The 12,500-nt window shown below is 34.7% G+C and overlaps 1 protein-coding gene and 1 long non-coding RNA gene across 4 annotated transcripts in view; both read left to right on the top strand.

The window, feature by feature from the left end:
• LOC125027024 (patatin-like phospholipase domain-containing protein 7) overlaps positions 1-7,379 on the top strand; it is a 37,518-nt gene extending 30,139 nt beyond the window's left edge. For 2 of the 3 annotated variants that reach the window (XM_047615648.1, XM_047615646.1), the window contains exons 18-22: positions 4,382-4,545; positions 5,573-5,725; positions 6,027-6,231; positions 6,551-6,633; positions 7,041-7,379. In XM_047615648.1, coding sequence (XP_047471604.1) covers positions 4,382-4,545; positions 5,573-5,725; positions 6,027-6,231; positions 6,551-6,633; positions 7,041-7,190 — 755 coding nt within the window. In that variant the 3' untranslated portion in view covers positions 7,191-7,379. Of the gene's footprint in view, positions 1-3,524; positions 3,642-4,381; positions 4,546-5,572; positions 5,726-6,026; positions 6,232-6,550; positions 6,634-7,040 lie in introns of all 3 variants that reach the window. The other variant, XM_047615647.1, reaches the window with a different exon arrangement.
• Positions 7,380-11,890: 4,511 nt separating this feature from the next.
• Positions 11,891-12,500, top strand: part of LOC125027524 — a 92,142-nt gene continuing 91,532 nt past the window's right edge. The window contains exon 1 of the long non-coding RNA XR_007115032.1: positions 11,891-12,196. This is a non-coding gene — a long non-coding RNA (uncharacterized LOC125027524). The remainder of the gene's footprint in view (positions 12,197-12,500) is intronic.

Below are 12,500 nucleotides of genomic sequence, written 5' to 3'. Positions count from 1 at the left end.
AATTGTATCACATCCCTTAGTATTGTGTGACTAACCTTATCCAATCATTTATGTTATTGTTCATATTACAACTAATTCTTTAATAAAATTCTAGAATAATGTCCTTGAGGGAAGCTGTTCTGTAATGATTTTCCTTTTCTCAGCACAGAAATTTGTTGAGTAGAGACACTTTGGTATGTGTCCAGTTGCTGTGCCATGAGTAAGAGCTACTAATAAGATGCAAGGTGTGTTAACTGTCATTACTAGTTGTAACAGTGAAGTAACCAAGTTTAGTAGTAGCAGCCAACAGGTACTAATTTCTTCAACTAACTACCACACTTAAATATTTGGATGCAAATAGGTGTTGATTGGGGGATGATAGAGCATTTTTAGTTGAATGCAAAAATGCTGGAACAAATCAGATATTCACTTACCACTTTAAAACCTTAAGAATGTGTTGAGTAATACATCTAGAATATATGATATTGATAGTGTACATAAGTGCCTTTCAGGCATTTGTGTGTATTATTAGCATCGCATGTTCTAGGACTAACAGGAACAAAAATCAGAATAAAGCTTCTTTCTTTTACATTTTTGTTGCAGTTACTGTAAACTATTAAACTACTGCTTCTTGAATGCTTGATTTTGCTTTCTGTTGCTAATAAGTGCAGAATGGTACATTTTTTATTACCATTGCAAATGCTTTTTAAAAATCGGATATAGACAAATTATTTTTTAAGGATGCCTATGCCTATCTCACCTGTTGATGCTGTGGATATCCATGCCTTTCAGAATCATATTCCCACACACAAGTTATTTATTGTAAAAATAGCATCATTGGATTCAGAATAATATTGACCCACTTTATGTTGACAGCTCATAATTGATGAACCATGATATTTAGTACAGAGATATAAGGCAACTTGACCAAAATTATCAAGTCTAGGCATTGATTACAGTAGAGAGGAGTCAAGTTCTGTTTTTAGTTTATATATTTTTATATCATTAAATATTATCACATTTACAGTATGCAGTAAAGTACTGTAACATAAAAAATGAATTACTCCTTATGTGTATATTTTATCTTATTGATTTTCATTCTGTATTTTTTTACAATTCATATATTTTACCTGGTAACTTTTTTTTTATGTATTTATTTAAATATTTTATACTTTATAGTATGAAATAGTATAGCTACTCTTTTATATGGAAGGCACAAAGAAAACGTCATATTCTAAGGAACGAGAAATAGTTTAAACTGAAACAAGCAGAGACCAATATTGATATGCTTGTTTACAGTGCCTTTATACACCTACATGAATATATAATTGAGCTTGATTTATTCCTTGGATATGCAATGATTTTGAGATACAATTGTCCCAGTGGTTTTGTAAGAAAGTTGTGTTGACAGAATGTTCGTGAAAATAATCAAGAGGGAAATGAGTGATGAGCAAACAAACAAACTACTTTCAATATTTGAAAACAATATGTAATTGTTAATTTATTTTAATAGTAAAACTAACTGGGAAATTATAATAAAATGATTATAAGTATTAAAAATAATAACTGAATTTACATTGTTTGTGAGGTTTTCATGGTGACCTAAAAATAATTCATTCCCTTTATGATCATTTCATATTTATTATTATATATCATTATTTTTCGACTATCTTCTCTTGTTTATCAGTTCCATAAGAAATTGGAAAAAAAAGGAAAATTTGTTTATTTTCAAAGTACATTTATCATGGATTTCTTTCAATTCTTTCTAGTATAGCAAGAAAAGTTATGTTTGTTTGAATATGTGAAGTATGCTATTTAGAATTTTGAAATCCAAGGAAAAATACTAAGATTGAATATTGGCAATTTAGAATGGGCTGAATTATTAAAACTCACATTATACTCTTAATATAAGGACTGATACTTTTTCTTGCAATCTGAGCCATTTACATAAAACAAGGCAATTCTTGTAACCTGAGGTTTAGGATCCTTTGGAACCTCAGTGCCTCTATAGAGCAAAAACATAATATGAATAAACCCAAATCTTCACTAAACTGTGCATGAGAATTGGTTATCTAATTCCATATGTAACCAAAGCATCACTAAGATATCTGTCTTTAGGCTTGCAAAGATAATGAAAAAAAGTTCCATTATCATTGTCTGTCATCTTAGTCTGTAGAACGTTTCCAGTTTGTGATCAAGTCCCTCTTCTTTCAGTCTCTTTCTGCTTTGCATAATTTTTTGTTGTTTTCATTTAGTTTGGTTGTTACCTGTGTGTTGGTAAAAAGGTCATATTCCTTACTAGAGTGCTGTAAATGGTTGAGGCAATGTAATTCTTTATATGATTACCTGTGATTATTACAGTAGCCAGGTTTATTTCCTGCATTTATTGAAACCATTGCTTGATAACAGGTTCTGTAGTTCAATGGTATTTTAAAAAATCTCTTTAGTTGATATCCTCCATTATTAAAAACTTTTTGAGCTTCATGAAACAGGAGTATTGTAAGATTTAGCCCATCTGTCCTGGATTTATATATTGTGAACTGTATTTTTTTGTTAATTTTGTTACACACAGATGGCTCCACAATCAGAAGGCCCTAGTGACCATGCCTGCTTTCCCCATTACTTGAATTTACAAGAAAATGCTTTTTCTACTGTTATTGATGTTATCATTATATTGTTATTATTGACACTTTGATTATAATAGTGTTACTGAAATACTAATAATAATAAAGAATTATAAAATTATAGGAAAAAATCTTTCTGAAGATTAAGGCAAAGGATAAACTGGTGAGATAGGTATGACTAATAATTGACTCCTTTGTGGAGCCATCTATTTGTATACACAATAACTAAACAAATATCACAATGTACAGGGCATGTACTTTTGCCATCCTGGGCCATTGGGTTAAATTTAATTTACTTGAGTAGCTCTTCAAGCTGTAATCATAAAAGAGGGTATCATCAAATGAGATTGCTTTGCATTATTTTCAGTATTATTAAGCCTTACACACACATATATGAAATACTAGGGAGTATGTTCATAAGGGGTTCAGTTTATGAAACATTGTTTTGAAGGTTCATATTAAAACAAGGTTTAGACATTGAGATCTCAACATTATGAAGGCCTCTGACAAAGAGTCACTTTTGAAATTACTTCAGGTGACCAAAAGATGTAAAAGGATTGGCAAAGCATTCATAGAGAGACCTGTGGAATGATTAGTGAAGCTGATGAAGCAATTATAATGCTTGTAGGTACATGGGTAACTGTAAAGTTTTCTTACTCATAGATTGAAGGAATGCATGTACCTACAGATAAATTTTGATAAAGAAGGGGTTAATTACATCACAGGAAATGGCTTCTTGAGATTGATGAAAGGATGACATTTTATTTAAGAATCCTATTGCTGTCAAGGTCATTGATTCTTTTCCATTAGAGAGAATACGTGCTTTACTAACCCACCATTGCATCTGACCACCTCCGTGGACTACATTCAAGTATGTTATTTTTCCATGTATTCTTACCAAATCCCTCTGGCCTGTGTCAGGAGCTCTCTGGCGTTATGTGCGAGCTTCCATGACCATAGCTATGCTGTTACCACCAATGCCTGACCCACTTGATGGACATTTACTGGTTGATGGGTGCTACATCAATAATGTTCCAGGTATGGCATAGATGTGGGGTTTATTAGGTGATATTTGGCATTGCTTTCTAAATTTTTAAAACTTTTTTTCAGGATATCTGTAGATAAGTACCAGTTTGACTAAAGTGTAACTAAACATTAGGAATTTATTTTAAAGGTAAGTATTACAAGAGCAGATTTTGGCATTACATTGAATTTAGTATACTTCATTCAGAGATGTGGTAAGTTACTACTGGGTTTTGTTATTACTTCTGCAGCTTATGATAAAAAGGTTTTTGGTTATCAAATCTCATTGAAGTATACGTCATAAGTATTCCTGTATTGTATTAGAACAGTAATGACTAGCAAAGGGAACTTTGAAGATTAAATAATTTCATATAGGAACTGTACAAGTATGGAACAAATCTGGTTCACAGATTGATGGGAACTTGTTTAGTTAGCTAGCTTTGAAGACTAGTATTAGGAAATTGTTTCAAAGTCTTTGATTTTCTGCTTTTGATTACAGGACTTCTTGTGGATATTGTTTAAATCATATTTCATTGCTTTATGTTACAAAGATTCATAAAAGATATTGATATAATAGTACAAAGTTATATTAACATCACCAGTGAATTTAACATATTAATATAATGATTTATTCATAATTTCATGTTACCTATGAATTTGTTGATATACATGGTGTCATACTTATATAGTCAGTCAGTCATGTAAACTAATATTATTCTTTGCCCCCCCCCCCTCCCCTTCCATTAACCCCACAGGAGATGTCATGCGAAACAAGTGGAGTGTGGGCAGCATCTTAGCCATCGATGTGGGTTGCCAGTATGAGACGCAGTTCACCAATTACGGTGACTGTTTGTCTGGGTGGAGTGTGCTCATAAGAAGGGTCTTCCCATTCAAGTATTTCTTCAGAAAAGAGCTCAAGGTAAGTGTTTTCATGTGTTTATTTTTTCATGGTTGTTTAATGTGAATAGATGTAGTAATAGATGTGTGTGTATGTGTTTGTGTGTGAAGAACAGAGTGGATATGTGCATTTATGTGTGTGTGTGTTTGTGTCTGTGTGTACATGCGGATGTATATTATGTGTGTGTGTATGTGTATGTGTTTGTGTGTGTATGTGTATGTGTTTGTGTGTATGTGTATGTATGTATATGTGGGTAGGTTTGTGCGTGTGCGTGTGCGTGTGCGTGTGCGAGTGCGAGTGCGAGTGCGAGTGCGAGTGCGAGTGCGAGTGCGAGTGCGAGTGCGAGAGAGAGAGAGAGAGAGAGAGAGAGAGAGAGAGAGAGAGAGAGAGAGAGAGAGAGAGAGAGCGAGAGAGAGAGAGAGAGAGAGAGAGAGAGAGAGAGCGAGAGAGCGAGAGAGCGAGAGAGAGAGAGCGAGAGAGAGAGAGCGAGAGAGAGAGAGCGAGAGAGAGAGAGCGAGCGAGAGAGCGAGAGAGAGAGCGAGAGAGAGAGAGCGAGAGAGCGAGAGAGCGAGAGAGCGAGAGAGCGAGAGAGCGAGAGAGCGAGAGCGCGAGAGAGCGAGAGCGCGAGAGCGCGAGAGCGCGAGAGCGCGAGAGCGCGAGAGCGCGAGAGCGCGAGAGCGCGAGAGCGCGAGAGAGCGAGAGCGCGAGAGAGCGAGAGCGCGAGAGAGCGAGAGAGCGAGAGAGCGAGAGAGCGAGAGAGCGAGAGAGCGAGAGAGCGAGAGAGCGAGAGAGCGAGAGAGCGAGAGAGCGAGAGAGCGAGAGAGAGAGAGAGAGAGAGAGAGAGAGAGAGAGAGAGAGAGAGAGAGAGAGAGAGAGAGAGAGAGAGAGAGAGAGAGAGAGACTGGATAACAGGTGGTAAAGTTTTAATTCTAGTATTTTGTATTATTTGATTTGATTTCTTGTTTATTGTGGATCTTCTTCTTCTTCTTCTTCTTCTTCTTCTTCTTCTTCTTTTTCTCTGAGATAATTAATACTTTAAATTTTACAGGTACCCAATTTATATGACATCCAATCGAGGTTGTCATATGTGTCTTGTACACGGCAGTTGGAAGACTTGAAATCTAGCGACTACTGCGAATATATTCGACCTCCCATCGACAAATACCAGACTCTGCAGTTTGGTTCTTTTGATGAAATTAAGGTTTGTTATTTGCAGCTTTTAGGGAATAAATGTTAATGTTTTATATTGTAGATGAATTGTGTGAATGATTGAGATAATCTTATGAGTCTTAAGGAAAGATCGGAGAAGAGATTTGGAATGGTCACATTTGACGATAATTTTACAGTTATCATAATTGCTTGTTAATATTTTAATTAGTGTTTTTGTTATCATCACTGTGTTGTTTTTATCCTTATTATCAGTATTATTATAACGATTTTAACTGTTAGCATAGAAAATATAATTATCACAAGGCAATGAATGGTCTTCTACTGCCCGACAGGAAGTAGGCTATCAACATGGCAAGACATACTTCAGTGGAATGCTCAAGGGAGGCCGCACTGTGGAAAGTGTCTATCACTTGAGTAACACTTGTGATCATCATAAGGGACAAAAGATCAGCCTCGATGCATCGCCCACCAACTTTACTGATTTAGCTCAGATTGTCTGCTCTGTTAAGAAGCCCACAGCCAACACAGTTCTTGAGGGTAAGGATTTTTGGTTCTTTGACATAACTGTTTTGTTAAGATTAATTTCAGTATTTTATGTATAATTATGTTTTGTGCTTTTAAGAATGAGCATCATGATAAGACCAAATTGCAGGAGTGAATTTTCTTTCAGCTATATGAGTAGGCATAATCACTTCAGATAGTTCGTTATTTTGCTATTTGTCTTTAGGACCTTATACAACACTCAAGTGAATATTTTTCATAGTTCTTTAAAGTTACAAAGAATACTTTTATTGATATCAGAGTGAGGTTCATTTCTTAAATTGCATCTTTTTTTTTTTCATCCCTCTTGTTTCAGACTCCTCAACAGAATATGATGAAGATGACGTTGGAGGGGGTTATGCTTCGGAACCCAACACAAATACAGAATTTTTCCATAAGGTAAAATATATGGGTGTATACCTCTAAGAAGCCAACAGTATGATATACATTGAAAAAAATGTTTTTAATTGCTGTAATTCAAGATGATTTATGGACAGTCAGATTATTCGACCTGTTGATGACAGGTACTTGCACTGTCCTCTATGGGTTTGTTTGCTTTTTATTTTTTTTTTACACATGGTTGACTGTTTAGTTATTTCTATATTCTATTTATTTTTTTTTTTTTTATTCTTATTTCTTCTTTCTTTCACTGAGAAGATAAGGCTACTACATTGTATCCTTTTTATTTTTCTTTCTTTCTTTCTTTTCTTTTCTATTTTCCTTTTCTTTTTTTTTCTTTTCTATCTTTCTTTCTTTCCTTCTTTCTTGTTTACTTTCTTAAGCAGTGTCTTCCCTCATCCTTTCAGGTTTCTGATGAATTACGGAGACGCAGAACAGGCTCCCTTTCCGACAACGATATGATCGAGTTGAATCATGCCATGAGTTACGCTGCAGGACAGGAAGAGAATGACGATGAAGAGGAGGAGAACGATGATGATGATGATGATGAGGAATAGATTGAAACAAGGGATTGAAAGATTCTTTAATCCTGCTTCACAGAATGAAATCATGAGTGCCATCTTTGTTTGTATGTTTAACCCAGTGTGCGCGGGTGGCAAGACTACAATGCCATACCCACTGTAATAAGAAGTTTATATATTGTCTTTACACATAGATGGCTCCACAAATGTTTAGTCATCAAGGAGTCTGCTATTAATCTTATTTATCTCCTCTGTTTACATTTTTCATTCATTTTTTTGAAAACTTCTCTTGTATTATTTTATTGTCTTTGATGTCATTATTATTTTAATAACAATTTAATAATCATAATATCAGTAAGAATGATAACAATGTCAATATTAGTAGCAGTGGAAAGAAAAAACATTTTCCTGCCAATTCAACGAATGGGGAAATCAGGATCAGTCACTAGGGCCAACTGATCGACTCCTTGCTGCTGAGTACACGTGGAGCCATCTGTAACAAAACTCACTAATATCTAAAGGGGACAGTAAATAAGCCCGCTGACATTGGGTTAAGTAGTCTTTTCATTTTAGACTTTCTTCTTCCATATCTGAACATTTGTATTTCGAAGTCTGTGGACCTGAAGAGAATGCATTTATATGATAATGAGCACAAATGATTCAGCTTTTCCTCTGGCTTGTTAACGGAATAGCATTGGTCTTTTGCTCAGAAGGGAAAGTGAGTTGGTTGAAATTGGGACTAAAAGACAGGCTTCCTAAAAGGCTACTTACTAACAACTGCTTGCTCAATTTGCTTCAAGAATCAGCAGGGAACTAGCATGAACATGGCTATGAATCATTTCTCTTGAAACAACTCAAGTACTTTAGACTTGTAATGGGACAGCACAGTAACTAGTTTTGTGTTTGGTTATTTGTTCATTATCTTTAGTTCATTCTCAGAATAAAAAGCGAAAAAGGTATATGTAGGGTGAAATCGAGTTGTGAGAACTACATCTTTATACCTCAATGACTCAACGACTTACCTCTGTCATACAATGCAATTTTAGTTAGTTTGTAAACTCTTTTTTTTCTTTCTTTTTTATAATAATAAATTGTAATTAAGTGCATAAATTAAAAAAAAATACTAAATTCATCTCCTTTTCACATTTGTGTACATAAATATGTTTATAGTTTCTATTAACCTGAGTCACTTTGGAGTCTCATTTACTTTGTTTTCAATGATATTAGCAAACTTGTTCTAAATGTTGTCTGGTAGTAACCATAGAGGGACTTATTAGACATTATGAGTTGTAGCAGTTATTCTTTAAGTTTTGTCTTCATGGCAGTTTTACTTGTATACTTTACCTTGTAATTCATTTTATAATGATCATAATTCCTCTTTGCAGTTATGTTGTTACTTAAGTTTTTATATCCACAATATGTATTTAGAAATTTGTCGATAAGCAGAAGGACGTGATCTTTTATGCAATAGTGTGTGTCATCTCATACCTAGTTTTTTGGAAAGCTTATCGGGTTCTCGGTAAGTGCTCCAGTCTGGTTTCATTTCGTTGTGGTTGGAGTTTGTGACGTGTTTAGTGAGAGGTTTGTAAATTTATGTGAACACTATTGTTAAATGCTTGGAGTATAAAGAGGTGCATTAATTTGACTTAAAACATTAGCTTCTTGTAGTGTTTTGAAAGTAGGATTTTTTATATATGCCATAAAGAAATAGGTTATGGTATTGTATTACATTTATATACAAGAATGTTTATATTTTTCATATTCACTTTTCTCTCCAGCATGAAAAGGATACTATTTAGGGTTTAAACAATGTTCCTGATTTAGGAGTGGGAGTAGAGTATTAACAAATTATAAAATCTCTGTTCTTACATATAGGGAAGCACAGAAAACTAATATTCATAATTTTTTTTAGGGAATGTATTTGCATTTAATTACTGGGTAATCTTTTTTATTGAGATATAGAAGGAATATTTGGTAAGGTTTTTAAAAAGAAGATACAGAAAAGAAACATACATTGGAATAAAGTGCCTATATATGTCTTGTGTTCTTCATATTTTCTTCAAAACTGCATCATTAATAAGATTTTACCTGTTATATAATTGGCATAATAGATATATTGTGAATACATTGTATAGTAAACATTGGCTGACAGGAAATGGAACTTCCCAGCAGATAGTGATCTGACAATAATGGAGTGCTGTTGGTTTTAGGTTTTGTTGTTACTTCATATTATTTTCCATTGCATATGGGCATTGCTACAGAATCCGAGATGATAAACCTTTTCTATACAAAATTGAGGTCTGTGGTTGTAAACCTATGAAACCATCAACTTTGAGATGGCACATGAAGTTTGATATATGCTTCAGACTTGGGATTATTTATATTCATGATACAGATCAGATGATTTTATGCATAGAATTCACAATCACCCCCCCCCCCCCCAAAAAAAAAAAAAAAAAAAAAAACAAGGAACAGATGATAAAGCTTAGTTAGCTGAGATGAAAGTGATCCAGATACTTTATCACTGTACAAAGCATTTTTCTGAGTGGTGCATGGCTTTGTTTCCGACTTGCTTCTTTCACAGAATACCGATACAAAAGGACTTGACTGGCACAACCTTATTAAAACCCGATCCCCAGTTTCTTTCGTTCGAGTATTTTGTTGAATATATACAGGATAATTTATTTTGTATCCTGCCATTACTTTTTTGTATATTATTCCAATTCCTAGAATATGATATCAAAATTACCAGTGTTACAGCTTTATTGGTGATAAAAATGGTATTATGTAAATGATATGTTTCATCCTTGAAGTAATGTATTTTCATCATTGTGATAAATATGTATGATACTGGTTTTGATTAGATACATGTATATTTTATGCAAAGAAAAGAAATGTAATACTCAGTTTTTATTTAACCTGTTTCATTGGGAAATTTTCATGATACAAGTGTTAATTTAATTCTTATAAGAGTAATGTGCTGAGTTATAATGTTGGACTTAGATTTTCTTGTTGGGGAACTTGAAAATGAATAAAACCAATCTCAACAGAATTAAATGAATATAAAAGTTCAGAATATGTAGTATTTGGAAGGCATATGCTTGCACAGACATGGGAAGAGTTGGGACATCGATCCTCCTCCATCCTTGCCAGGCAACGAATACGAGAACTTTCCTGGCTGAGAAGGTTTGAGGTGGGGCCTTTTGGAAGAACTAGGATACGCACATGCATGCATGCACTCACTCACACGTGTGTATACACATGTACAGACATAGACAGACACACACACACACACACACACACACACACACACACACACACACACACACACACACACACACACACACACACACACACACACACACACACACACACAGTTAAACAGACTGCAATTTTATTTGAACATGATCGTGCATAAATCATGAAAGAAAAAAAAAAGTTTATTTCCCCGTTGATGCGAGTTTGTAATTTGAGCATGATTAGCACATTTAGAAATAATGTGGAACTCGGGTTGGTAACATAAATCAATTTGCCATAAAAATAAATGGGGAGGAACTAGTCACTAATTTGTAAATCAGAATGTAAAAAAGTTTAATGACAAGAAAGTCTAATCAGTCTAATTACATCCTGCCTTATGTAAAAGGATGAAATAAGATTATTTTCCGCTTTTCATTCTTGTTCCTCGAGCGGGAAACCCAATAGTGTTAATGTTAATGCAAATTAAAGGCAGTTTAAAACAGCATTTGGCAACACTGCTAAAAATACAATTCTAGCATTTTGAAATGGACAATAATCTTTCTTCTTTCCATCGTTTAATGAAAAGAGTTTCTCAAGTTCTTCACCGAGGTTTATATTGAGCCTTAAGCTGGGAATCCAGAATAGAATCTCGTAGGGAAAAGCAACACCATCATGGTATCTTTAGTACGAGTGGGTGGTGAAGACACCCTTGGGGAAAATAACGGAGAGATGCTTAAACAAATGAAGACCTATAGATTTGAATTAAAGATATTGATCAGTTTAAAGATATACCATTGCAGTAGTGTGTCCATGAAGTGTATAATTTATATCCAAGTGTGTAATTTTTATAATGAAGAAAAATAGTTGAGGTTTATAGCTTGGGCGCTGTAATATATTGACAAAGTAAAGTACTTCTTGACGTGTTTATGGTTGGTGCTGATGGCGAAGTATAGAAGCCTCGCACTGTTTTATAACAGACGGGGTTATAGATTATCAATAACTGAATATTCCATCCAACAAAAGCGCACTCCACTTGTTTTGTTCTCGGCAAGGAAATCGATGAATATTTGGTAAGGTTTGGAAAATGGAAAGACAAAGGAGCATACGTAAGAACAGAGTAACTTTTTGGGTATTGTGCTTTTATTTCGCGTTTTCTTTGTAACTCCATCATCCATACAGAATAATAGAATTGGCGCCGTAGAAGTACTGGTGATGTAAAATAAACACTGACTGAAGAAAGTGCAAAGCTAATTCTTTCCGTTCATTTTTTTTCTTCTGCATTGCAAACACATGGAACGGATTCACAAACAGAAAGGTATACCACAATGACAATTAGATATTCAAGAATGTACAGTATCTGCAGATGTTTTGGCAAGGCAAGTTAAATATAGTTGTATAGGCCGTTTGTTTATTTGCGATCTGTGACCTCGTTTTCGATTTTACTTGCATTACGTTTTCTGTTTCACTTGTTAATGCAGAAAAGGCGAGAATGCTGATAGAAATTATTCCACATCGTGTTTGTGAAGGCAAAGTGGTATCTGTGGTGCAATACTGAATAAGATAAAGTATGACAAGACCTACCATAGGTACCCTATCTATTAATACGTTCCTATTGACAAGCATAATCCAGGGACTAGCGCTAGGTAGACACCCTATTTATTAAAACATACCCGATGACAAGCATGATTCAGTGACGGTATACATCGTAGCTGTATGTCGCCGCACCGAGGAGCTCCCTTACAACGCAATACCTACTTCCTTTCCCATCCTCAACATCTCTCCAGGGATTTGGATCTGCAACAACTGTGAGTAGTCACGTGGTCTGGTTTTCCTCGTTCGCTGTTCTCCTTTTCAGAGATTAACCAGGGAACGGCGTCCGCAGTTGGGAAACCTCATTTGTCTCTAAGAGAGATCTTCGTTTCGTCCAAAGCTATTTCTGTATTAGGTTTCCATGCATTACAGATGGAGATTAGTTTTCTTTTTAAAGCGTGTGTAATGTCAAATATTTTAATGGTGATTTTCCAAAATAGAATATCATATGTAATCTAGTCACAGATGGTAAGTTCTCTCTGTGTCTATTTTACTGGCGTTGATCTATCAGGTGTAAAT

Source organism: Penaeus chinensis, chromosome 7, assembly GCF_019202785.1.
Source record: "Penaeus chinensis breed Huanghai No. 1 chromosome 7, ASM1920278v2, whole genome shotgun sequence".
Taxonomy (NCBI): domain Eukaryota; kingdom Metazoa; phylum Arthropoda; class Malacostraca; order Decapoda; family Penaeidae; genus Penaeus; species Penaeus chinensis.
This window is presented reverse-complemented; position numbering and strand designations above follow the sequence as displayed.